Below are 27,040 nucleotides of genomic sequence, written 5' to 3'. Positions count from 1 at the left end.
CTTTATGGGACACTCTGCCACGGCAAGCCTAGTTGTAGGAAATGATTAAATTTCCATCCTGGGAGAACAGATCTAAGATTTTGGAAAAGAGACACAGGGATATCATGAGATAATGGGCCAGTGAGAGGATCTGGTCAGCATGGATGTGTTGGACCGAAGAGTCTATTTCTGTTTCTGTGCTGTACGTCTCTATGACTCTATGACTCATTGGCACTGGAACTCATTGACCACAACAGTGATTTTGAAACAGAAGTTATAAGTGTAAGGAAAGTGAAGGAAATAAACTTAGTGTTACAACAGGGGAATGGGACAGAGAGCCAGTATCCACTGAATGGGCTGATTGACCTCCTCCTGTGCAAAATGACTCTCTGGCTTGATGAACCTAAACCAATATTTCTGGCGTGAGTGACATTCACTGTGAGTCAGTGCAAAGATTCTTCATTTTGCATTGAGACGAATGAGGAAGACTAATTTCAATTAGTATTTTGAGGACCATTAATCATTGTGAAATATAATATTTTGCACTAATTCAGAAATTCTCACTTGAGGCAGTTATGTATTCAACATCGAATGTAATTACCCAGAGGAATAGGCAGACACAAAAACGTTGTACTAAATTAACAATGTCTTCATCGTCCTTGATGAGAATGTGATGCCAGTTTTAGTTCACATTGAGGACTTTCGCAGCATTGTCTCCCGGTTTCATTGATTCCATCCTCTGTCTCTGTCTCTTCCATTCCCCGTAGTCGTCCCTGCCTCTCTCTCTCTCTCACTCCTACTCTTTGAGGTCGCTCAAGGTCAAAAGAAATACAAAGAGGCCTTGTGCAACCATTGAATTCCGAGCGTAAAATGCACACACAGGGAAATGAGGAGGAGGTTGGGGAAGGGAGGGATGCTAGTGAGGGAGGGATAGTCAGCCTTTGCCATGCTGAATGGGTCTTCTAATAAAAGGTGTCATGCTAATTGACTGGCCTTCGCTGAGCAGGTGATAACTGAGGTAGTGTGTACCTCCAGTGTTCTCTGTAAGAACAATATTGAACAGGCTCTAGGTGTCTTGTGAGACCATTAGGTGTAGGAGCAAAAGTTAGCCATTCAGCCAATCGAATTTACTTGGCCATTCAATGACATCATGCCTAATCTGATAATCCTCAAATCAACTTTCCTGCCTTGTCCCCATAACTTTTGATTCCTTTACTGATTAAAACTGATTAAAGCCTTGAATATACTTAATGACCCAGCCTCGACAGCCCTCTGTGGTAAAGCATTCCACAGATTCACCACCCTCAAAGAAAAAAGTCATCCTTATCTCTGTCTTAAACGAGTGACCTATTATTCTGACATTATGCTCTCTGGTCCCAGATTCTCCCACAAGGGGAAACAATCTCTCAAAATCTGCCCTGCCAAACTCCCCAAGAATCTTATATTCATCCCAAGGAAAAAGAAACATGGTACAGGGAGGATGAGGCAACCATGGCTGACTAGGGAAGTCAGGGAGAGCATAAAAGCAAAAGGGAAAGTATATAATGTGGTGAAGGGCAGTGGGAAACCAGAGGGTTACAAAATCCAATGGAGGAGAACAAAAACAGAATAAGGAAGAAGAAGATTAAATATGAGGGTAAGCTAGCCAGTAATATAAGACTGTAAGAGTTTCTTTAGATATATAAAGGGCAAAAGAGAGGCAAAAGTGGGCATTGGCCACTGGAAAATGAAGCTGGAGAAATAGTAGTGGGGAACAAGGAAATGGCTGAGGAACTGAATAATTACTTCATGTCACTCTTCATAGTGGAAGACATGAGTAATATCCCAAAAATTCCAGAGAGTGAGGGGGCAGAGCTGAGTATGGTGGCCATCACCAAGGAGAAGGTGCTAGAAAAACTGAATGGCCTGAAGGTGGATAAATCACCTTGACCAGATGGACTACACCCCACAGTTCTAACGGAGATAGCGGAGGCGTTAGTGGTGATCTTTCAGGAATTGCTAGAATCAGGCAGGGTCCCAGAGGACTGGAAAATTGCTAATGTGACACCCCTGTTTAAAAAAGAGAGTAAGGCAAAAGACAGAAAATTACAGATCAATTAGCCTCACCTTGATCCAGGGTAAGATCCTGGAATCCATTGTAAGAATGAGATTTCCTAATACTTTATGGTAAAGTAGGGCAAAGTCAGCATGGTTTCATCAAGGGGTGGTCATGCCTGACAAATCTGCTAGAATTCTTCGAGGAAGTAACTAGCAGGTTAGACTAAGGAGAGCCAATGGATGTTATCTATCTGGACTTCAAAAAGGCCTTTGACAAGGCGCCACACAGGAGACTAATGAGTAAGACAAGGGTCCATGGCGTTAGAGGCTTGGTGCTGGTATGATAGAAGCCTGGCTGTCTGGCAGAAAGCAGAGAGTGAGGATAAAAGAGTCCTGCTCAGGATGGCAACTGGTGACAAGTAGTCTTCTGCAAGACTCAGGGTTGGGACCACAGCTTTTCACGCTATACATTAATGATCTAGTTGAAGAAACTGGGGGAATTCTGGCTAAGTTTGTAGATGATAAAAAGATAGGTAGAGGGACAGGTCACATTGAGGAGGCAGGGAGGCTGCAGAAGGATTTAAGGGGAGAAAGTGAGGTCTGCAGATGCTGGAGATCAAAGTTGAAACTTTATTGCTGGAACAGCATAGCAGGTCAGGCAGCATCCAGGGAACAGGAGATTCGACGTTTCGGGCACAGGGCCTTCTTCCTGAAGAAGGGCCTGTGCCCGAAACGTCGAATCTCCTGTTCCCTGGATGCTGCCTGACCTGCTGTGCTGTTCCAGCAATAAAGTTTCAACTGCAGAAGGATTTAGACAGGTTAGGAGAGTGAACAAAGAAGTGGCAGTTGGAGTACAACACAGGAAAGGGAGAGGTCATGCACCTTGGTAGGAAGAGTAGAGGCATGGACTATTTTATAAATGGGGAGAAAATTCAGAAGTCTGAAGTACAAAGACAGTCGGGAGTTCTAGTCCAGGATTCTCTCAAGGTAAACTTGTAGGTTGAGTCAGTAGTTAGGAAGGCAAATGCAATGATGACATTTATTTTGAGAGGACTTGAATATAAAAGTAGGGATGTACTTCTGAAGCTCTGTAATGCTCTGGTCAGACCACATTTGGAGTATTGTGCACAGTTTTGGGCCCCGTATCTCAGGAAGGATGTACTGGCCCTGGAGCGGGTTCAGGGGAGGTTTATGAGAATGGTCCCAGGAATTAACAGCTTGACATATGAGGAACATTTTAGGATAGTGGGTCTATACTCAATGGAGTTAAGAAGAATGAGGGGGAGGATCTAATTGAAACATACAGAATACTGAAAAGTCTGTACAGAGTGGATGTTGAGAAGATGTTTCCATTGGTAGGAGAGACTAGGACTGGAGGGCACAGCCTTAGAGTAAAGGGAAGATCTTTTAGAATGGAGATAAGGAGAAACTTCTTCAGCCAGAGAGTGGAGAATTAGATTAGATTAGATTAGATTAGATTAGGTTACTTACAGTGTGGAGACAGGCCCTTCAGCCCAACAAGTCCACACCGACCCGCCGAAGCGCAACCCGCCCAGACCCATTCCCCTACATTTACCCCTTCACCTAACACTACGGGCAATTTAGCATGGCCAATTCACCTGACCTGCACATGTTTGGATTGTGGGAGGAAACCAGAGCACCTGGAGGAAACCCACGCAGACGCGGGGAGAACGTGCAAACTCCACACAGTCAGTCGCCCGAGGCGACTATGGAATCTATGGAGTTCACTGCCACAGAAGGCTGTGGAGGCCAGGTCATTGAGCATATATAAGACTGAGATAGATGGGTTCTTGAGTATCAAGGGGATCAAAGGTTACAGGGAGGAAGCAGGAGAATAGGGTTGAGAAACTTATCAGCCATGATTGAATGGCAGAGCAGACTCGATGGGCTGAATGGCCTAATTTCTGCTCCTATGTCTTAGTGTTTTAATAAGGTCACCTCTCAGTCATTTAAATTTCATCAAATACAAGCCCAACCTTCTTGATCTCACCACATAAGAAAATCTCTCCATTACTGGAATCAACTTAATAAACATATTCTGTACTGTCTCCATGCCAGTAAATCTTTCCTAAGTTAAAGGGGTCCAAAACTGTTCACAGTATTCCACCTGTGTTCTGATCAGTGCCTTGTATAATTTTAACAAGACCTCCTTATTTTTAAAAACTACTCCCTTTGAAATAAAGGTCAAAATTCTATTTGTCTTCCCTTTTTTTACCCACTGAACTTGGATGCTGGCTTTTTGTACTTTATACTCAAAGACCCCAAATTTCCACTCTGCTGCAGCATTCTGCAGTCTTTCCCCAGATAAATAATATTCAGCACTCCTATTCTTCCTGCCAAAATGCATAACCTCACAATTTCGCACATTGTATTCCACCGGGTTTCTGTATTCCGTTTCTCAGGGAGATGGTAGCAGTCTGGTAATGTCACTGCATTAGTAATCCAGAACACCAGGCCAGATTTCAAACCTGGGTTCAAATCTGAAATAACTGCACAGAGGCTGGTATCCTGACACCAAGTCACCCTTCATCAACTTGCATACTGAAGATGGGCTGTGACCAGCCAGCTCAGAGTCAGTCCCGGAACTGAGGAAATTCTGGGCCTCTCCTGTTTATGTTGGTTAGCCAGGGCTTCCTGATTGGAGCCGAAGAGTGTGGTACTGGAAAAGCACTGCTGGTCAGGCAGCATCCGAGGAGCAGCAGAGTCGACATTTCGAGCATTTGCTCTTAGTCAGGAATGTTTCAGCACCACATCTTTTGACTCTGATCTCCAGCATTTACAGTCCTCACTTTCTCCCAGGACTTCCCAACTGGCCCAGATTAACAATCCTAATCATGGAACTCATAGTCAACAAGATCTACCTGATTCCAATCTCTACAAAATCCCACATATGGCAATTTACAAAAAAACTACAATAAAATACGTGTCTCTTGGTGACCATGTAGCCACGGTAAAAGACCCGCCTGGTTTACTAATACTGTTTAGGGGAAGAAATCTATCATCCTTACCTAGTCTGGCCTACATGTGACTCCAGTCCCACAGCAATGTGGTTGACTCTTAACTCCCCTCCAGGCAGTTAGGGATGGGCAATAAATTCTGGTCTAGTCAGTGACACCCACGTCTCATGAATGAATAAAAATAAATCTGACACATTTTTGCCCACTCATATTATATACAATACATCATTCCCATGGGGTTCATTGTGACGCTTGAGGACCACCAGCTCACTGACATCTGCAATGGGGTATTATATTCAATAATTTTGTATCAGAACCAGTTAGAGTGGTTTTGTTGTCACCATTCCCCACACACACCTCACTCAAGCTCTTCTCCCTCCTGCCATCTGGCAGATGATACCAGAGCATTCAGTCTCTCATGGCCCGACTGTGCAACAGTTTCTTCCCCCAAGCCATCAAGCTCCTTAACAGAGTATGATTGGACTCTTTCCCATCTGGAATTCTTTGCACGACTTCGAATTGCTGCTCGAACAATGTATCTTAATTATCATTCTTTTATTATGCACTTTATGCCATGTACGATTGTGTAGCTTGTGCTGTCCATGTAGCATCCTCGGTCTTGGAGGACATTGTCATGTTTTTACTCTATCAGTTGTCTATGGTAGAAATGACAAATAAAAACTACTCTACTCTCCTATTGGCATGTCCTCTATGCCTCCCCTCTTGTTTCTTGACTTGTCCAGCTCTTTTCCTCTTGCACCTTCATCCTTTTACTTCTTTAATTTCACCTGCCCTCCCACCCTGTGGTAGAAATCCCCTCATCTGTTGTCTCTCCATGTCAAAGCTCAGGAAGCTGAACTGGAAAGGAACGTTGTGAATTGTTGAAAACCAAACATAAGTCACGACTCGTGGTGTATATCAACCAGTCCCAGACTGGAACAGACAATTCCGTGGGCCCATTGTTGGTTTTGCTTTTTTTAAAAAAATTTCATCTTCAGAATTGTTATCACATAAAATGAAACACACTTCCCACCACCAAATCACCTTGACATTTTGTTTATTTTTAACTATTAACCACGACCAGGAACGTCATTGGCAGTGATGACAATCAAATTCATGCCTCAGTACAGGCTAGAATCTGAATCCTGTGTCTTATAACACTCTAGGTTAGATTCCCTACAGTATGGAAACAGGCCTTTCAGCCCAACAAGAACAAAGAATAAAGAAAATTTACAGCCCAGGAACAGGCCCTTCAGCCCTCCAAGCCTGAGCCGATCCAAATGCACTGTCTAAACCTGTCAGTCAATTCCTAAGCATCTGTATCCCTCTGCTCCCCACCTACTCATACATCTGTCCAGACACATCTTAAATGAAGCTACCGTGCCTGCCTCTACCACCCTTGCTGGCAACACATTCCAAATGCCCACCACCCTCTGTGTGAAGTACTTGCCATGTGTATCCCCTTAAACTTTCAACCTCTCACTTTGAAAGCGTGACCTCTCGTTATTGAATCCTTCACCCTGGGAAAAAACTTGTCTCTATCCACCCTGTCTATACCCTTCATGATTTTGTAAACCTCAATCAGGTCCCCCCTCAATCTCCTTTTTTCTAATGAAAATAAACTTTACCTACTCAACCTCTCTTCATAGCTAGCACCTTCCATACCAGGCAACATCCTCATAACTGAAAATGTGTTGCTGGAAAAGCGCAGAAGGTCAGGCAGCATCCAAGGAGCAGGAGAATCGACATTTCGGGCATGAGCCCTTCTTCAGGAAGCTTCAGGAACATCTTCGTAAACCTTCTCTGCACCCTCTCCAAAGCGTCCACATCCTTTTGGTAATATGGCGCCCAGAACTGTACACAGTATTCTTAATGCAGCCGAATCAATGTCTTGTTCAATTTTAAAATGACTTGCGAGCTCTTATACTCAATACCCCATCCAATGAAGGCAAGCACTCTATAAACCTTCTTGACCGCTCTATCCACCTGTGCAGCAACCTTCAGGGTACAATGGACCTCCACTCCCAGAACTCTCTGCTCAAGAAACTTTTCCCAAGGCTCTTCTGTTCATTCTATAATTCGCTCTAGAATTAGTCTTGCCTAAATGCATCACTTCACAAGCCCACACTGACCCTCCAAAGAGCAACCCACCCAGATCCACTCCCCCACATTTACCCCTGAGTAATGTACCTAACACTGTGGGCAATTTAGCATGGCCAACTCACCTGACCTGCACATGTTTGGATTGTGAGAGCAAATCCACGCAGACATGGGGAGAACGTACAAACTCCATACAGACAGTCGCCCGAGGCTGGAATCAAACCCAGGTCCCTAGCGCTGTGAGGCAGCAGCGCTAACCACGCTTTCTCTGTATCTGCTTTATTTCTTCCTTAAAGACATTTTTTAAACCTATTTTCTAATCAACCTGCTCAGAGATGTTATTACACATCTCTGGAACAGGTGGCACTTGATCCTGGGCTCCTGATTGAGAGGTAGAGGCACTACCATAGTACAACAAGAGCCCTCTGTGTCTGCTTTTTAAAACTAACCCTATTTTCCTAATCAACTTGTTACTACACACCTTTGGAGCAGGTGAGACTTTAACCCAGGCATCCTGGCTCATAGGTGGGGACACTACCCACTGCACCACAACAGCCCCCGTGTGTGCTTTTTTTTAAACTCAACCTACTCAATGGTGTTATTACATACACTTCTTGCAAAGGAGGGACTTGAACCTTGACCTCCTAGCTCAGAGGTAGGGACACAATCCAGTGCACGACAAAGGCCCTCTGAGTGTGCTTTATTATAATTTTTAATTAATCCTAATCAACATGTTCAAAGATATTACTATACAGCTCTGGAGCAGATGGGACTTGAACCTGGGCCTCCTGGCTCAGAGGTGGGGACACTACCTTTGTACTACAAGAGCCCTCTGGGTCTGCTTTATAAGGGGCAGGCCATTTCCTGTTTCCAGGAGAATTCATACTCAACCAGCCCCACAGGGTGATAAATTATTGGTTCCACATGGGCCCTGTAGAAGCTATCACCCTCCACTTGCTCATAATTGCAAGGTTATCTTATGTGGAAAGATTGGGAGTTTTGAGCCTGTATCCACAGGCATTTAGAAGAATGGGGGAGAAACCATTAATAAACCAGTCATACTTTGAAATCAGTGTATTGGTCATACTGGAGTTACACTTTGAGATATGCAGACAAGTCAGACCAGTATATCTTATTCGCTAATCCTACTGGTTTTTCTATAAGATCCTGAGGGAACTTGACAGGGTGGACTCTGGGTGGATGCTTCCTCTTGGTATATGTATGAACTAATGGAGAACATTAAAAAGTAAAGGTTCTCCTACATAAAATATAGCTGAGGAGAATTTTGTTTTCTCTAAGAGGGGAATGAGTCTTTGGAAGTCTCCTTCCCAGCCAGTGGGGGAGGCTGGGTCATTCAACATTTTTACTGGTTAGCACTGCTGCTTCACAATGCCAAGGACTTGGGTTCAATTTCATCCTTGGGTGACTGTCTGTGTGGAGCTTGTACATTCTCCCCCTGTATCAGTGTGGGCTTCTTCTGGGCTTCCTCCCACAGCCCAAAGATGTGCAGGTTAGGGTGGATTGGCCATAGGAAATTGTTCAGGGATGTGCAGGCTAGGTGGGTTAGCCATGGGAAACGTGGGGTTATAGGGTGAGGGAAGGTGGGATGGTCTTTGGAGGCTGGATGCGGACTCTGGAGGCCAAATGGCTTGTTTCCACACTGGATGGATTCTATGATCAGAAAGTAGGATTGAGGCTTTAAACACGTCAGTCATGAATTTATTGAAGTTGGAGGAGGATTGAGGGGATGGTTGAGTCTGCTCCATTCCTAACCTTCCTCAGTTCTGCTGCAAGGCCATTGACCTGGAACAACAACTCTGTTACTCATTCTCTCACGAATTCTGAGTATTTCGATCATTTTCTGTTATTGTTACTTTTGCAGTTAACTGCCTGAAAATGTGACTCTAGCTGTCGGTGTAGTGGAGGTTATGGCAATGCAGTCATCCTCAGATTGACCAGTCAGTGATAGGGTATGCTGGTCTAAAAATCATAGAATTCCACAGTACGGAACGAGACATTCAGTTCATCATGTCTGTGAACATTAGAAGAGCTATCCAATAAACTCCCATATCCTGTTTTTTCCCTTTATTCCTGCATTAAGCTCCATGAAGTTTAACATTGTCATGCAGTGCTGGGTGACGAAATGAGGCGTTCAGCTCAAGATCTCAGTAAGATCAGACTGTCATCCCTGGATCTGGATTACCTTAGTAATGATGTCAGATTAGCCAATGTAACTTGCAACATCGCTCAATGCAATAAACTGCATCTTATTGTCAAGACCAGTGTCTCTTCTTGTTAAGACTCACTGGTGGTGTATTTATACCAATGACAACCAAACTGGCCCGTGGACCCAGTGTAGAAAGGAAGAATGCACTGTCTGTATCCTGTGTTGTCCCTGTCCTGGGAGTGTTTAATGGGACAGTGCTGAGGGGGCTTTACTTTCATACTAAAAGAGTAGGGGGACCTTTACTCTGTTTCTAACCCCATGCTATACCTGTCCTGTTTAATGGGGACAGTTTTTTTTCCAAATTAGTTCCTGGGATGAGAACATTATTGGCTAGTTCAGCATTTATTGACCATCCCTAATTGCCCAAGGGGGCAGTGAAGAGTCAATCATGCTTTTGTGTGCCTGGACTCGCATAAGACAATAGACAATAGACAATAGGTGCAGGAGTAGGCCATTCTGCCCTGTGAGCCAGCACCACCATTCATTATGATCATATGTGATCATCCTCAATCAGTATCCTGTTTCTGCCTTATCCTCATAATCCTTGATTCCACTATCCTTAAGAGCTCTATCCAACTCTTTCTTGAAAGTATCCAGAGACTTGGCCTCCACTGCCCTCTGGGGCAGAGCATTCCATGCACCCACCACTCTCTGGGTGAAGAAGTTTCTCCTCATCTCTGTCCTAAGTGGCCTATCTCTTATTTTTAAGCTGTGTCCTCTGGTTCGGGACTCACCCATCAGCGGAAACATGCTTCCTGCCTCCAGAGTTTCCAATCCTTTAATAATCTTATACATCTCAATCAGATCCTCTCTCAGCCTTCTAAACTCAATCATAAACAAGCCCAGTTGCTCCAATCTTTCAGCGTAAGATAGTCCCGCCATTCCGGGAATTGACCTCGTGAACCTACACTGTATTCTTCCATAGCCAGAATGTCTTTCCTCAAATCTGGAGACCAAAACTGCGCACAATATTGCAGGTGTGGTCTCACCAGGACCCTGTACAGCTGCAGAAGGACCTCTTTGCTTCTATACTCAATTCCTCTTGTTATGAAGGCCAGCATGCTCTTAGCTTTCTTCACTGCCTGCTGTACCTGCCTGCTTGCTTTCATTGACTGATTTACAAGAACACCTAGATCCCGTTATACTGCCCCTTTACCTAACGACTCCATTTAGGTAGTAATCTGCCTATCCACATTAAACTGCATCTGCCATGCATCCGTCCACTCACCTGTCCAGGTCACCCTGTATTCTCCTAACATCCTCCTCACATTTCACCCTGCCACCCAGCTTTGTGTCATCAGCAAATTTGCTAATATTACTTTTAATACCTTCATCTATATTGTAAAAAGCTGCGGTCCCAGCACTGATCCCTGCAGCACACCACTGGTCACCGCCTGCCATTCCGAAAGGGAGCCGTTTATCACTACTCTTTGTTTCCTGTCAGCCAACCAATCTTCAATCCATGTCAGTATTTTGCCGCTAACATACCATATGCCCTAATTTTGTTCACTAACCTCCTATGTGGGACTTTATCAAAGGCTTTCTGAAAGTACAGGTATACTACATCCACTGGATCTCCCTTGTCCATCTTCAGAGTTACGTCCTCAAAAAATTCCAGAAGATTAGTCAAGCATGATTTCCCCTTCATAAATCCCCCATGCTGACTCTGACCTATCCTGTTACTGCTATCCAGATGTGACATAATTTTGTCCTTTATAATTGACTCCAGCATCTTTCCCACCACTGAGGTCAGACTAACTGGTCTATAATTCTGTTTTCTCTCTCCCTTCTTTCTTAAAAAGTGGGACAACATTAGCCACCCTCCAATCCGCAGGAACTGATCCCGAATCTATCGAACTCTGGAAAATAATCACGAATGCATCCACGATTTCTAGAGCCACCTCCTTCAGTACCTTGGGATGTAGACCATCAGGCCCCGGGGACTTATCAACCTTCAGACCTAACAGTCTCTCCAACACCATTTCCTGCCTAATATAAATTCCCTTCAGTTCAGGTCCTTCAGGCACTATTACATCTGGGAGATTGCTCGTGTCTTCCCCAGTGAAGCCAGATCTAAAGTACCAATTCAACTCTTCTGCCATTTCTTTGTTCCCCGTAATAAATTCACCCGTTTCTGTCTTCAAGGGCCCAATTTTAGTCTTAACCAATTTTTTTCTTTTCACATACCTAAAAAAGCCTTTACTATCCTCCTTTATATTTTTGGCCAGTTTATCTTCGTACCTCATTTTTTTCTTTGCCTATTTCCTCTTTAGTAATCCTCTGTTGTTCTTTAAAAGCTTCCCAGTCCTCCGATTTCCCACTCATCTTTGCTATGTTATACTTTTTCCCTTTTGTCTTTATATGGTCCTTAACTTCCCTCGTCAGCCACAGCCACCCTGCCTCCCATTAGGATTTTTCTTCCTTTTGGAATGAGCTGATCCTGCAGCTTCTGCATTATACCCAGAAATGCCTGCCATTGTTGTTCCACTGCCATCCCTGCTAGGGTATTGAACCATTGAACTTTGGCCAGCTCCTCCCTCATAGCTCCATAGTTTCCCTTATTCAACTGAAATATTGTCACTTCCGATTGTACCCTCTCCTTTTCAAACTGCAGATTAAAGCTTATTGTATTGTGGTCACTACCTCCTAATGGTTCCTTTACTTTGAGGTCCCTGATCAAATCCGGTTCATTGCACAACACCAGATCCAGAATTGCCTTCTCCCTGGTAGGCTCCAGCACCAGCTGTTCTCAGAATCCATCTCGGAGGCACTCCACAAACTCCCTTTCTTGGGGTCCAGAACCATCCTGATTCTCCCAGTCTTACCTGTATGTTGAAATCCCCCATAACAACTGTAGTAAGATCTTTGTGACAGGCCAATTTCAGCTCTTTATTCAACTTACACACTACATCCAGGCTATTGTTTGGGGCCTGTAGATAACTCCCATTAGGGTCTTTCTACCCTTAGAATTTCTCAGCTCTATCCATACTGACTCTATATCCACTGATTCTAGGTCCCCTTGCGCAAGGAACTGAATATCATTCCTTACCAACAGGGTCACCCCACCCCCTCTGCCTGTCAGTCTGTCTTTACGATAGCACATGTAGCCTTGAATATTCATTTCCCAGGCCCTGTCCACTTGAAGCCACGTCTCAGTTATCCCCACAACATCGTAACTGCCAATTTCCAAATGAGCCTCAAGCTCATCCATCTTATTTCTAATGCTTCGTGCATTCACATATATTTTTAATTTGTTACTCGCCTCACCCTTCCTAACAATCCCTATTTCACTTGACCTTATGGCATGATCCTTTTTTGAGTTTTCTGCTCCATTGATTCCGTTGTCTTACCTGACTTCTCTTGTTCTAACTTTCCCTTTAACTTCCTTCTTAAACTTCCAGTTTGTCCCCTCCCCCCTGCTATTTAGTTTAAACGCAGCTGTGTTGCAGTGGCAAACCTGCCTGCCAGAATGCTGGTCCCCCACCTATTAAGGTGCAACCCGTCTCTCTTGTACAATTTATCCTTACCCCTAAACATACCCCAGTGATCCAAGAATTTAAATCCTTGCTTCCTGCACCAGTTCCCCAGCCACACATTCCAGTCCATTATCTCCCTGTTACTGGCCTCTCCAGCTCGAGGAACTGGAAGCAAACCGGAGATAACTATCCTGGATGTCCTGCTTTTCAGCCTTCTTCTGAGTTCTCTGAAGTCCCGCTGTGGAACATCCCTCCTCTTCTTCCCAACATCATTTGTGCCGACATGCACCACCACGTCTGGCTCTTCACCTTCGCCCTTGAGGATTTCCTGCACTCTGTCTGTGATGTCCTTAATCCTGGCACCAGGAAGGTAACACACCATCCTCAAATCCTGCCTGTTGCCGCACAAACCCCTTTCAGTTCCTCTCACTTTGGAGTCCCCTATTACCAAGGCTCTGTGTGATGTCTGACTCCTCGGCTCTGCCTCCACACCAATTTCTGATTGGCAGACCTGACCGCCTCTTGGACTGGCAGTGACGTCTGTCTCTACGGTTTCCAAGAGATTCAACCTGTTCCTGACAGGTACTTCCCCCGGGATCTCTTGCACTTGTCTCATCTCTGCCTTCCTCATCGTCTTCTCCCTTCTACTCTCTTCTGGTATGCTCGGTGTAATAACTTCGCTGAAGGTCCTATCCAGAAAGATCTCATTCTCTCAGATCAGCCTGAGGTCATCTAGTTCTTTCTTCAGTGCTGCAATATGCTCTGTCAGAAGCTGAACGTGTACATACTTTCCACAGTTATATGAGCCAGACACACCAGAGTCCCTGACCTCCCACATCATGCACGCAGGACACTGAACCAGCTTGGCAGTCATGTCTTCACCCTCTTCAACTGTGGCGTAATCACTTCTCTCTACATCTTTGTCGAAACAAATTGCAGGGCTATGGGGAAAAGGCAGGGTATATGATGTAGAAAGAGACCAATTGGCCCAAAGGACTGTACTGACTTTTTGAAGAGCATTCCATCCAGACACAGGATGCAGACTGAGAGCTGTTGTCTCAGGACGTAAAGGTGTCAGTTTCCTCCCTAAAGGACATTCCAGGTTGGTTTTTCTTTGGTTTCATGGTCATCATTAGGGTTTTGGATCCAAATTGTTCAATTTCCACCCCCTGGGGATTTGAACCTGGATCCCCAGAACATTACCTGGATCCCTGGATTAACAGTCCAGCAATAACACCAATGGCCCATCGCCTCTCCATCATGAACGGGCAGCTTTATTCTCAGTTTAAAAGTGTAGAAAGGAAGATTGGTGACAGCAACACTATCTGGTAATGGTTTACTCCAAAGAACATTGAACTATTTATTCAATTTCCTTTGGAAGTTACTATTGGAGATTTTTTAACCTAATGGGGAGCCTTTCTAGCTGTCTCTGAGACAACAACTCTCGGTCTGCGCCCTGTATCTGGGTGGAATGCTCTTCAAAAAGTCAGTACAGTCCTTTGGGCCAAATGGTCTCTTTCTACATCATAGACCCTGCCTTTTCCCCATAGCCCTGCAATTTTTTTTTCACGTAACAATCTAGTACCCTGCAAGCCCAGTATGGTAAGATCTTGAGAAAAGTTTATTTAAGAGAGATCATACTGCCGCCCCATCACCATGAGAGCGAGCAAGATCATGTGACATTTCAACACTTCCTGTATGATGTATATTGTGGCTCATTAGCATGTCACACTTGGACAATATTATGACAGGCTTGGACAGGGAGAAACTGTTCTGATTAGTAAATGGCCCAAGGACTCAAGGGACACAGATTGAAGGTTATGGGAAGGACATGCATGGCGAAATGTGAGGAAGAAGAAACCTTCTTACAAAGTGAGTGGTAAACATGGACAGAAAAACCCTTGCGTGTCCTCCACCTTTCGAGGTCATGGTCATTACCTCAGTGCCACCTTCTTGTGCAATCGTCATATGCCCTGAGACTTCTAATATCTAGAAATCTATCAATATTCTATCTTGAACATACTCAATGACTGAACTTCCACAGTCATCTGGAATAAATTGCCCATAGTGCACAGGGACGTGTAGGTTAGATATATTAGTCAGGGGACATGCAGGTAATAGGGTAAAGGAGTGAGTCTGGGTGGGTTACTCTTCAGAGGGTCGGTGTGGACTTGTTGGGCCAAATGGCCTGTTTCCACACAGTAGGGATTCTGTGAAAAATGAGAAAAAAAGTTTCCAAGGATTCACCAGCCTCTGAGGGAAGGAAGACCTCCTTATCCCAATCCAGAATGATTTACCCCTTATTCTCAGAATGTGTGACCTGGAAATATCCTGTTGCTCTCAAGGTTGTTGAAAGAGGAAGCGATGAATGACTTCTTAAATGGGCACTTAAACGGAACTAAACCTGGAGAGGTACTTGATTGGACTGGTGTAGGGATGGGCTAGAGGGAAGAGGGGCTGATTGGATCGCTGCACGGAGAGTGAGCTGGGCTAACTGGCCTCCTCCTGTGCCATAATGGCCTAACAGGAAAAGGTGTGAGGTTATCTAGTTTAGTCAAAAGAATAGGAGGGCCATTTATTATCTAAATGTAGAGAAATTTCAGAATACTTTAGTGCAGAGGGATCTGGGTATTCTTGAATCACAGAAGAAAAAAATACACAGGTGCAGGAGGTGATAAGGAGCACATGGAATTCTGGCATTTATTGCTAAAGGAATGGAGAATAAAAGTAAGGAAGTGTTGCTGCAACTTTACAAGGCATTAGTGAAGCTGTATTACATGTGGCGTTAATCTCTTACTTGAGGAGGGATATAGTTGCATTGGTGGCAGCTCGGAGGAAATTCACCAGATTAATTCCAAAGTTGAAGGGTTTGTTTTATGAAGTTAAAAATCACACAACACCAGTTTATAGACCAACAGGTTTAATTGGAAGCACACGAGCTTTCGGAGCGACGCTCCTTCATCAGGTGATTGTGGAGCGCTCGATCGTAACACAGAATTTATAGCAAAAATGTGCAGTGTGATGTAACTGAAATTATACATTGAAGAATTGATTGTCTGTTAAGCCTTTCACCTGTTAGAATACAGTGATAGTTTCACTTCTTTCATGTGTAAATCACAAAACCCTTTTTTTTAAAGTTGCATTCTTGGGTAAGAAGGTGTTAGCCCCCTGTGTTCTCTGTCTATGACCTGATGTTTAGATTGATTCCAATCTAAAAAGTGAGATAACAGAGTTTTACATAAATTCATGCAGTTTTTGAGCTCAGGGTTCTACATGAATGTATGTGGTTTTTGAGCAAAGTGCAATGTAACTCTGGAAGTACAAATTCACCCCACAAAATATATGTGTGCATGTGGGTCTTTGTCTGTCTTTGTCTGTCTGTGTGTGTGTCTGTCTGGGTTGGGGGTTGTGAGTGTGAGAAAGTGTGTGTGTGTGTGTAGTGAGTGCAGAGTGTCTTAAGTCTGTGAGGGGGTGCATGTGTGGGAGTCTGTGTGTCTATAAGGGTGTGTGTGGGTGTCTGTGTGCGCGTCTGTGTGCATCTGTGTCCGTGTGTATGTGAGAGTGTGTGTGTGTAGGAATATCTGTGTGTGTGTGTAGTGCAATGGTGATCACCTGTAATGTGACATGAACCCAAGGTCCCGGTTGAGGCCCTCCCTATGGGTACTGAACTTAGCTATCAGCCTCTGCTCGGCCACTTTCCTCTGCTGCCTGTCCCGAAGTCCACCTTGGAGGATGCTCATCCGAAGGTCCGAGGCTGAATGTCCTGGACCACTGAAGTGTTCCCCAACTGGGAGGGAACCCTCCTGTCTGTTGATTGTTGTGCGGTGCCCTTTCATCCGTTGTCGTAGCCTTTGCTCAATTTCCCCAATGTACCATGCCTCCGGGCATCCCTGCCTGCAACGTATAAGATAGACAATGTTCAAAGTTTGTGCGAAGATTTGTAACTCGGGTGCTCGTTGTTGTGGTTCTGTTCGCCGAGCTGGAAGTTTTTGTTGCAAACGTTTCGTCCCCTGGCTAGGCGACATCATCAGTGCTTGGGAGCCTCCTGCGAAGCGCTTCTGTGATGTTTCCTCCGGTGTTTATAGTGGTCTGTCCCTGCCGCTTCCGGTTGTCAGTTTCAGCTGTCCGTTGTAGTGGTTGGTATATTGGGTCCAGGTCGATGTGTTTGTTGATGGAGTTTGTGGATGAATGCCATGCCTCTAGGAATTCCCTGGTTGTTCTCTGTCTGGCTTGCCCTATGATAGTAGTGTTGTTCCAGTCGAATTCATGTTGCTTGTTGTCTGTGTGTGTGGCTACTAAGGATAGCTGGTCGTGTCATTTCGTGGCTAGTTGATGTTCATGTATGTGGATTGTTAGCTGTCTTCCTGTTTGTCCTATATAGTGTTTAGTGCAGTCCTTGCATGGTATTTTGTACACTACATTCGTCTTGCTCATGTTGGGTATCGGGTCCTTCGTTCTGGTGAGTACACCAGAACTGCAAAAAGAAGAAGAGGAACACCTATACAAGGTATTCGCCAAAAACAGGATACCCGCGCAACTTCATCAACAGATGCCTAAGAGAAAGACCACGGAACGAGGACATACCACAACCAAAAGGACTAGCCACACTACCATACATCAGGAGCATCTCGGAACTGACAGCCAGACTACTGCGACTCCTAGGACTCATAACGGCACACAAACTAACAGCCACGCTCAGACAACAACTCACCAGAACGAGGGTTTGCTATGGGGAGAAGGGTGGCCATTCGTGGGGCTGTGGGTGTGGGTTTGGTATGAGTATGGGGTGGGTGTTGGTCGAGCTTTCGGTGTGAGTTTGGTATGGGTTTGTGTGTGGTTGGGGGTGGAGGTGTGGGTTTGGTATGAGTGTGGAGGACGGTGTTGGTGGGGCTGTGGGTATGGGTTTGCTATGGGTAGAGGGGTGGGCATTCGTGAGGCTATGGGTGTGGGTTTGATATGAGTATGGGGTGGGTGTTGGTGGAGCTTTCGGTGTGAGTTTGGTATGGGTGTAAGTGTGGTTGGGGTGGAGGTGTGGATTTGGTATGGGTATACAGGTAGGTGTTGGTGGGGGTGTAGGTGAGGGTTTGGTATGGGTGTGGGGAAGGGTGTTGGTGGGGCTGTGGGTATGGGTTTGGTAAGGGTAAAGGGTTGGGAGTTTGTGGGGATGTGGCTGTGGATGTGTGTGTCAGTTTGGTATGGTTATGGGCTGGGTGTTGGTGGCGATGTAGGTGAGGGTTTGGTATGGTACAGGGTGTAAGTATGGTTGAGGGTGTAGGTGTGGGTTTGGAATGGATATAGGGGCAGGTGTTGGTGAGGGTTTAGTGTGGATTTGGATTGGGTATGGGGTGGGTGCTGATGGGAGTGTAGGTATGGATTTGGTATAGGTATGGGGTGGGTTTTGTATGGGTTTAGAGGGGGGTGGTTGTCGGGCTGTTTGTGTGAGCTTGGTATGGCTATGGGGTGGGGGTTTGTCAGAGTGTGCCTGTTTATGTGGGTGTCGGTTTGGTATAGGTATTGGATCGGTGTTGGTGGTGGTGTAGGTGAGGGTTTGGTATGGGTATGAGGTGTAAGTGTGGTTGTGGGTGTAGATGTGGGTTTGCTATGAGTATAGGGGTGGGTGTTGGTGGAGCTGTAGGTGAGGATTTGGTATGGGTGTGGGCTAGGGTGTTAGTGGAACTGTGGGTGTGGGTTTGATATGGGTATAGAGGTAGGTGTTCATCGGGCTGTGTGTGTGGGTTTGGTATGGGTATGGGAGTAACTATAGTTAGGGGTGTAGGTATAGGTTTGGTATGGGTACTGGGTGTAGGTGTAGGTTTGGTATGGGTATAGAGATGGGCGTTGGTGGTGGCGTGGGTATGAGTTTGCTATAGGTAGAGGGGTGGGTGTTCATGGGGCTGTGGGTATGGGTTTGGTATGGGTGTAAGTGTGGTTGAGGGTGGAGGTGTGGGTTTGGTATGGGTATACAGATAGGTGTTGGTGGGAGTGTGGGTGTGGGTGTGGGTTTGGTGTGGATATTGGGTTGGGTGTTGGTGGGTGTGTGGGTAACGATTTGGAATGGGAAAGGGGTGGGGCAGCAGCTGTGAGTTTGGTAATGGTATGGGACGGGTGTTGGTGGCACTATGGATGTGGATTTGGTATGGATATAAGGGGTGGGTGTTAGTTGGGTTGTGTGTCTGGGTTTGGTATGCATATAGGGGTGTAAGTGTGGTTGGGGTGGGGGTGTGGGTTTCATATGGTTATGGGGTAGGTGTTTGTGGGGCTGTGTGTGTGGGTTTAGTTTGGGTATGGGGTGAGTGTTAGTGGGGTTGTATTTGTGGGTTTGGTATGGGTATACGGGTGGTTGTTGATGGGACGTGGGTCTGGGTTTGGTATAGGTGTAGGGGTGGGTATTGGGCGGGCATGTGTATCGGTTTGGTATAGTTATGGAGTGTGTGATTGTGGGGGTGTGGCTGTAGGTGTGGTATTGGGTTTGGTATGGGTATAGGGCTGAAAATGTGTTGCTGGAAAAGCGCAGCAGGTCAGGCAGCATCCAGGGAATAGGAGAATCGATGTTTCGGGCATAAGCCCTTCTTCAGGAATGAGGAAAGTGTGTCCAGAAGGCTAAGATAAAAGGTAGGGAGGAGGGACTTGGGGGAGGGGCGTCGGAAATGCGATAGGTGGAAAGAGGTCAAGGTGAGGGTGATAGGTCAGACTGGAGTGGGGGCGGAGAGGTCAGGAAGCAGATTGCAGGTTAGGAAGGCAGTGCTGAGTTCGATGGATTTGACTGAGACAAGGTGGGGGGGAGGGGAAATGAGGAAACTGGTGAAATCCGAGTTCATCCCTTGTGGTTGGAGGTTTCCTAGGCGGAAGATGAGGCGCTCTTCCTCCAACCTTCGTGTTGTTGTGGTCTGGCGATGGAGGAGTCCAAAGACCTGCATATCCTTGGTGGAGTGGGAGGGGGAGTTGAAGTGTTGAGCCACAGGGTGGTTGGGTTGGTTGGTCCGGGTGTCCCAGAGGTGTTCTCTGAAACGCTCCGCAAGTAGCCGGCCTGTCTCCCCAATATAGAGGAGGCCACATCGGGTGCAGAGGATGCAATAGATGATGTGTGTGGAGGTGCAGGTGAATTTGTGGCGGATATGGAAGTTTCCTTTGGGGCCTTGGAGGGAGGTGAGGCGGGAGGTGTGGGCGCAAGTCTTGCACCTCCTGCGGTTGCAGGGGAAGTGCCGGGAGTGGAGGTTGGGTTGGTGGGGGGTGTGGATCTGATGAGGGAGTCACGGAGGGAGTGGTCTTTACGGAATGCTGATAGGGGAGGGGAGGGAAATATATCCTTGGTGGTGGGGTCCATTTGGAGGTGGCGGAAATGACGGCGGATGATGCGCTGTACATGGAGATTGGTGGGGTGGTAGGTGAGGACCAGTGGGGTTCTGTCCTGGTGGTGGTTGGAGGGGCGGGGCTCAAGGGCGGAGGAGCGGGAAGTGGAAGAGATGCGGTGGAGGGCATCGTCGACCACATCGGGGGGGAAATTGCAGTCCTTGAAGAAGGAGGCCATCTGGGTTGTACGGTTTTGGAACTAGTCGTCCTGGGAGCAGATGCGGCGGAGATGAAGGAATTGGGAGAATGGGATGGCGTTTTTACAGGGGGCTGGGTGGGAGGAGGTGTAGTCCAGGTAGCTGTGGGAGTCGGTCGGTTTGTAGTAGATGTCTGTGTTGATTCGGTCGCCTGAGATAGAAATAGAAAGGTCGAGGAAGGGGAGGGAGGAATCTGAGACTGTCCAGGTGAATTTGAGGTCGGGGTGGAAGGTGTTGGTGAAGTGGATGAACTGTTCAACCTCCTCGTGGGAGCACGAGGCGGCGCCGATACAGTCATCGATGTAGCGGAGGAAAAGGTGGGGGGTGGGGCCAGTGTAGTTGCGGAAGATGGATTGTTCCACATATCCTACGAATAGGCAGGCATAGCTGGGGCCCATGCGGGTGCCCATGGCTACTCCTTTGGTTTGGATGAAGTGGGAGGATTGGAAAGAGAAGTTGTTCAGGGTGAGGACCAGTTCAGTCAGTCGAAGGAGGGTGTCAGTGGAAGGGTACTGGTTGGTACGGCGGGAAAGGAAGAAGCGGAGGGCTTTGAGTCCTTCGTGATGGGGGATGGAGGTGTACAGGGACTGGATGTCCATGGTGAAAATAAGGCGTTGGGGACCGGGGAAGCGAAAATCATGGAGCAGGTGGAGGGCATGGGTGGTGTCCCGAACGTAGGTGGGGAGTTCTTGGACTAAGGGGGACAGGACCGTGTCGAGGTATGCGGAGATGTGTTCGGTGGGGCAGGAGCAGGCGGAGACAATGGGTCTGCCGGGGCAGTCAGGTTTGTGGATTTTGGGCAGGAGGTAGAAGCGGGCGGTGCGGGGTTGTGGGACTATGAGGTTGGAGGCGGTGGATGGGAGATCCCCCGAGGTGATGAGGTTATGAATGGTCTGGGAGATGGGTATAGGGGTGGGTGTTGGTGACACTATGAGTGTGGGTTTGGTATGGGTGAGGGGTGGGTGTTGGTCAGGCTGTGTGTGTGGGTTTGGTATATGTATAGGGGTGGGTGTTGGTGGGGCTGTGGGTGTGGGTTTAGTATGTATATGGGGGGGTGTTGGTGGAGTTGTGGGTGTGGGTTTGGTATGGTTAGAGAGGTGTGAGTGTGGTTGGGAGTGGAGGTTAGGGTTTGATATTGGAATTAGGGGTGGCTGTTGGTGAGGCATGGTTGTGAGTTTGGTATGGATATAGGGATGGGTATTGGTGGGGGTGTAGGTGAGGATTTGATATGGGTATAGGGATGGCTATTTGTGATGGTGTGACTGTGGGTGTAGGTTTGGTATGGGTATGGGGTGAGTGTTGGTTGGGTTGTAGGTGTGGGTTTCGTATGGGCATGGGGTGGGTGTTGGTGGGGTTGTAGGTGTGGGTTTTGTATGGATATTGGGGTAGGTGTTGGTGGGATTGTAGGTGTGAGTTTGGTATGGGTATAGTGGTGGATTTTAGTTGGGGTGGGTGTTTGTGGGGCTGTTGGTGTGGATTTAGTATGGGTATGGGGTGGCTGTTGGGAATGTATGTGTGGATTTGGTATGGATATAGGGGTGAGTATTGGTGGAGCTGTGGATGTGAGCTTATGGGTATGTGGTGGATGTTGGTGGGTTTGTAAGTGAGGGTTTGGTATGGGTATAAGGCTGTAAGTGTGGTTGGGGGTGTAGGTGTGGTTTTGGTATGGGTATAGGGGTGGGTGTTTGTGGGAGTGTGCCTGTGGATGTGGGTGTGGGTTTGGTGTGGGTGTTGGTGGGATGTAGCTGTGGGTTTGGTATGGGTATAGGAGTGGGTGTTGGTGGGGGTGTAGATGTGGGTTTGTTATGGGTATAAGGATGGGTGTTGGTGGGGATGTAGGTGTGGGTTTGGTATTGGTATAGAGGTGGGTGTTGGTGGGTGTTGGTGGGAGTATAGCTGTGGGTTTGATATGTGAATAGGGGTTGTGTTGGTGTGGGGTGTAGCTGTGGGTTTGCTATGCGTATGGGGTGGGTGTTGGTGGGGGTATAGCTGTGGGTTTGGTATGGGTATAGGGGTGGGTGTTGTTGGAGGGTGTGGGTGTGGGTGTGGGTGTGGGTATAAGTGTGTGTGGGTGTAGATATAGGTGTGTGTGGGTGTATGGATGTGGGTATAAGTGTGTGGCGGCCTATACCCATACCCCTACACTCACACCCACACACCCCTATATCCACACCCATACCAAACTCACACCTTTACCCACACCCACACACCCCTATACCCAACCCACAACCACACCTACCCCATATCTACACTCAAACACACACCCATGTGTATAGGGGTGTGGATATTACCTGTAAGTAAGGTGTGTCCAGGTGAGTTTCAATGGGTATGGATATAGGGGTAGGTGTAGACATGGGTGTTGGTATAAGGGTTGTGCATATAGGGATGCGACTATTACCTGCAGGTTGGGTGTGTGTATAAGGGTGTGGTATAGGTTTGAGTATAAGAATGTGGTATAGATGTAGGTATAAGGGTGTGGGTGTGGGGTGTGTGTGTAGATGTGTCCAGGTGTGTTTGGTATGGATATGTGTATAGGAGTAGGTGTAGGTGTGGATATTGGTGTAGGTACAGAGGTATGGGTATAGGGATGGGTATAGGGGTGTGGGTATAAGGGTTGGTATTGTGTGTCCAGATGATTTTAATATGGATATGGGTATAGGGGTAGGTGTGAGTTGGGTGTGGGTGTGGGTATCGGGATAGTTGTGGGTATGTGTATGGGTGTAGGTAGGTGTGGGTATGGGTATTAGCTGCAACAATGGTTTCCAGGTGAGTTTAGTATGCATATAGGGGGAGTTATTGATATGGATGTGGGTATGGTTGTGGGTACAGGGGTAGGTGTGGGTATGGGTATGGGTGTGGGTATGTGTGTGGGTGTGGGTATGGAGGAAGGTATGGGTACGTGTATGGGTATTAGCTGCAGGTAGGCAGTGTCCAGGTGAGTTTGGTATCTGTATAGGGGTAGGTATGGGTATGGGTGTGGGTATTAGCTGCAGGTATGCGAGTGTCCGGTGAAAATGTGTTGCTGGAAAAGTGCAGCAGGTCAGGCAGCATCCAAGGTGCAGGAGAATAGGGCTCATGCCCGAAACGTCGATTCTCCTGCTCCTTGGATGCTGCCTGACCTGCTGCGCTTTTCCAGCAGCACATTTTCAACTCTGATAACTCCAGCATCTGCAGTCCTCACTTTCTCCTCGAGTGTCCAGGTAAGTTTGATATGGTTAAGGCGGTAGGTATGGGTATGGGTGGGGGTATTACCTGCAGGTAAGAGGGTGTCCAGGTGAGTTTGGTAAAGGTATAGGGGTAGGTATGGGTGTGGGTGTGGGTATTAGCTGCAGGTAAAGGGGTGTCCAGGTGAGTTTGGTACAGGTATAGGGGTAGGTATGGGTGTGGGTATTAGCTGCAGGTAAGGGGATGTCCAGGTGAGTTTGGTACACGTATAGGGGTAGGTATGGGTATGGGTGTGGCTTTTTGGTTGCAGGTAAACGGGGTGTCCTGGTGAGTGTGATACAGGTATAGGGGTAGGTATGGGTATGGGTGGGGGTATTAGCTGCAGATAAAGGGGGTGTTCAGGTGAGTTTAGTACAGGTATAGGGGTAGGTATGGGTATGGGTGTGGGTATTAGCTGCAGGTAAAGGAGGTGTTCAAGTGAGTTTGGCACAGGTATAGGGGTAGGTATTGGTATGGGTGTGGGTATTAGCTGCAGGTAAATGTGGTGTTCAGGTGAGTTTGGTACAGGTATAGGGGTAGGTATGGGTACAGGTGTGGGCATTAGCTGCAGGTGAGTTTGATCCAGGTGAGTTTGGTACAGGTATAAGGGTAGGTATGGGTATGGGTGTGGGTATTAGCTGCAGGTAAGGGGGTGTCCAGGTGAGTTTGGTATTGGTAAGGGGGTAGGGATGGGTATGGGTGTGGGTATTAGCTGCAGGTAAATGTGGTGTACAGGTGAGTTTGGTACAGGTATAGGGGTAGGTATGGGTAGGGGTGGGGGCATTAGCTGCAGGTAAGGGGGTGTCCAGGTGAGTTTAGTACAGGTATAGGGGTAGGTATGGGTATGGGTGTGGGTATTAGCTGCAGGTAAAGGAGGTGTCCAGGTGAGCTTGGTACAGGTATAGGGGTAGGGATGGGTATGGGTGTGGGTATTAGCTACAGGTAAATGTGGTGTCCAGGTGAGTTTGGTACAGGTATAGGGGTAGGGATGGGTACGTGTGTGGGCATTAGCTGCAGGTGAGTTTGGTCCAGGTGAGTTTGGTACAGGTATAGGGGTAGGTTTGGGTATGTGTGGGGGCATTAGCTGCAGATAAAGGGGGTGTCCAGGTGAGTTTGGTACAGGTATAGGGGTAGGTATGGGTATGGGTGTGGGTATTAGCTGCAGGTAAATGTGGTGTCCAGGTGAGTTTGGTACAGGTATAGGGGTAGGGATGGGTACGTGTGTGGGCATTAGCTGCAGGTGAGTTTGATCCAGGTGAGTTTGGTACAGGTATAGGGGTAGGTTTGGGTATGGGTGGGGGCATTAGCTGCAGGTAAATGTGGTGTCCAGGTGAGTTTGGTACAGGTATAGGGGTAGGTATGGGTACGTGTGTGGGCAATAGCTGCAGGTGAGTTTGGTCCAGGTGAGTTTGGTACAGGTATAGGGTAGGTATGGGAATGGGTGTGGGTAATAGCTGCAGGTAAGGGGGTGTCCAGGTGAGTTTGGTACAGGTTTAAGGGTAGGTATGGGAATGGGTGTGGGTAATAGCTGCAGGTAATGGGGTGTCCAGGTGAGTTTGGTACAGGTATAGGGGTAGGTATTGGTATGGGTGTGGGTCTTAGCTGCAGGTAAATGAGGTGTCTAGGTGAGTTTGGTACAGGTATAGGGGTAGGTATGGGTACGTGTGTGGGCATTAGCTGCAGATAAAGGGGGTGTCCAGGTGAGTTTGGTACAGGTATAGGGGTAGGTATGGGTATGGGTGTGGGTATTAGCTGCAGGTAAAGGGGCTGTCCAGGTGAATTTTCTCAGGGCACCTCTGAGCTGCAGCTCCACAGCGCCCTCCACCGATAGCAGCACTCCCGGACAGCGCGCATGCGCAGCCAGCCGCGCCCAGGCCTGCGAGTACGCAAGCGCGGGTAAGATGGCGGATGATAAGGTCAGTCCTGTAAGTGAGTAGAGGGAGAGACAGTGACAGTGTGAAACTGGGGGAGGGGGAGGTCAGGTCAGGGTCAAGGATTTGAGAGGAGGAGGAGGAGGGGGGGGGGTGCTGGGGATTGTGACAGTGCGTTAATCCCAGCTGTTGTTTGTTTGCTCGCTCGGGCAGCTGGTCCCGATTATAGCTCCGGGGGGGGGTGTCAGTGGGGGGGGGTGGGGGTGTCGGTGGGGGGGACGGGGGTGTCGGGGTGGGGGGGGTGGGGGGGACGGGGGTGTCGGGGGGGGTGGGGGGGACGGGGGTGTCGGGGTGGGGGGGGTGTCGGGGGGGACGGGGGTGTCGGTGTGGGGGGGACGGGGGGGACGGGGGGGACGGGGGTGTCGGTGTGGGGGGGGGTGTCGGGGGGGGTGGGGGGGGACGGGGGTGTCGGGGTGGGGGGGGTGGGGGGGACGGGGGTGTCGGGGTGGGGGGGGGGTGTCGGGGGGGACGGGGGTGTCGGGGTGGGGGGGACGGGGGTGTCGGGGTGGGGGGGGGGTGTCGGGGGGGACGGGGGTGTCGGTGTGGGGGGGACGGGGGGGACGGGGGTGTCGGGGTGGGGGGGACGGGGGTGTCGGGGTGGGGGGGGGTGTCGGGGGGTACGGGGGTGTCGGGGTGGGGGGGGTGGGGGGGGACGGGGGTGTCGGTGTGGGGGGGGTGGGGGGGGACGGGGGGGACGGGGGTGTCGGGGTGGGGGGGGGTGTCGGGGGGGGTGGGGGGGGACGGGGGTGTCGGGGTGGGGGGGGTGGGGGGGACGGGGGTGTCGGGGTGGGGGGGGACGGGGGGGACGGGGGTGTCGGGGTGGGGGGGGTGTCGGGGGGGGTGGGGGGGGACGGGGGTGTCGGGGTGGGGGGGGGGTGTCGGGGGGACGGGGGTGTCGGGGTGGGGGGGGGGGTGTCGGGGGGGGACGGGGGTGTCGGGGTGGGGGGGGGGTGTCGGGGGGGACGGGGGTGTCGGGGTGGGGGGGGGGGTGTCGGGGGGGACGGGGGGGGTGGGGGGGACGGGGGTGTCGGGGTGGGGGGGGGGTGTCGGGGGGGACGGGGGGGGTGGGGGGGACGGGGGTGTCGGGGTGGGTGGGGGGGACGGGGGTGTCGGGGTGGGGGGGGGTGTCGGGGGGGACGGGGGGGGTGGGGGGGACGGGGGTGTCGGGGTGGGGGGGGTGTCGGGGGGGACGGGGGGGGTGGGGGGGACGGGGGTGTCGGGGTGGGTGGGGGGGACGGGGGTGTCGGGGTGGGGGGGGGTGTCGGGGGGGGTGGGGGGGACGGGGGTGTCGGGGTGGGGGGGGGTGTCGGGGGGGACGGGGGTGTCGGGGTGGGGGGGGTGTCGGGGGGGACGGGGGTGTCGGGGTGGGGGGGGGCGGGGGTGTCGGGGGGGGTGGGGGGGGACGGGGGTGTCGGGGTGGGGGGGGTGGGGGGGGGACGGGGGGGACGGGGGTGTCGGGGTGGGGGGGGTGGGGGGGGATGGGGGTGGGGGGGGTGGGGGGGACGGGGGTGGGGACGGGGGTGTCGGGGTGGGGGGGGTGGAGGGGGACGGGGGTGTCGGG

At 49.1% G+C, this 27,040-nt stretch overlaps 1 protein-coding gene and 1 pseudogene across 1 annotated transcript in view; one reads left to right on the top strand and one right to left on the bottom strand.

Annotated features, from left to right (window-relative positions):
- Positions 1–5,200: 5,200 nt before the first annotated feature.
- On the bottom strand, positions 5,201–13,671 carry LOC148147476 (uncharacterized; annotated as a pseudogene).
- Positions 13,672–25,434: 11,763 nt separating this feature from the next.
- slc35a4 (solute carrier family 35 member A4) overlaps positions 25,435–27,040 on the top strand; it is a 17,231-nt gene continuing 15,625 nt past the window's right edge. Inside the window, exon 1 of the mRNA XM_087995102.1 lies at positions 25,435–25,464. Within this exon, the coding sequence (XP_087851228.1) occupies positions 25,450–25,464 (15 nt within the window). The 5' untranslated portion in view covers positions 25,435–25,449. The remainder of the gene's footprint in view (positions 25,465–27,040) is intronic.

This window comes from Chiloscyllium plagiosum, unplaced genomic scaffold (genome assembly GCF_037043375.1).
Source record: "Chiloscyllium plagiosum isolate Xiang-an unplaced genomic scaffold, Cpla_swu_hap1 HiC_scaffold_16, whole genome shotgun sequence".
NCBI lineage: Eukaryota > Metazoa > Chordata > Chondrichthyes > Orectolobiformes > Hemiscylliidae > Chiloscyllium > Chiloscyllium plagiosum.
This window is presented reverse-complemented; position numbering and strand designations above follow the sequence as displayed.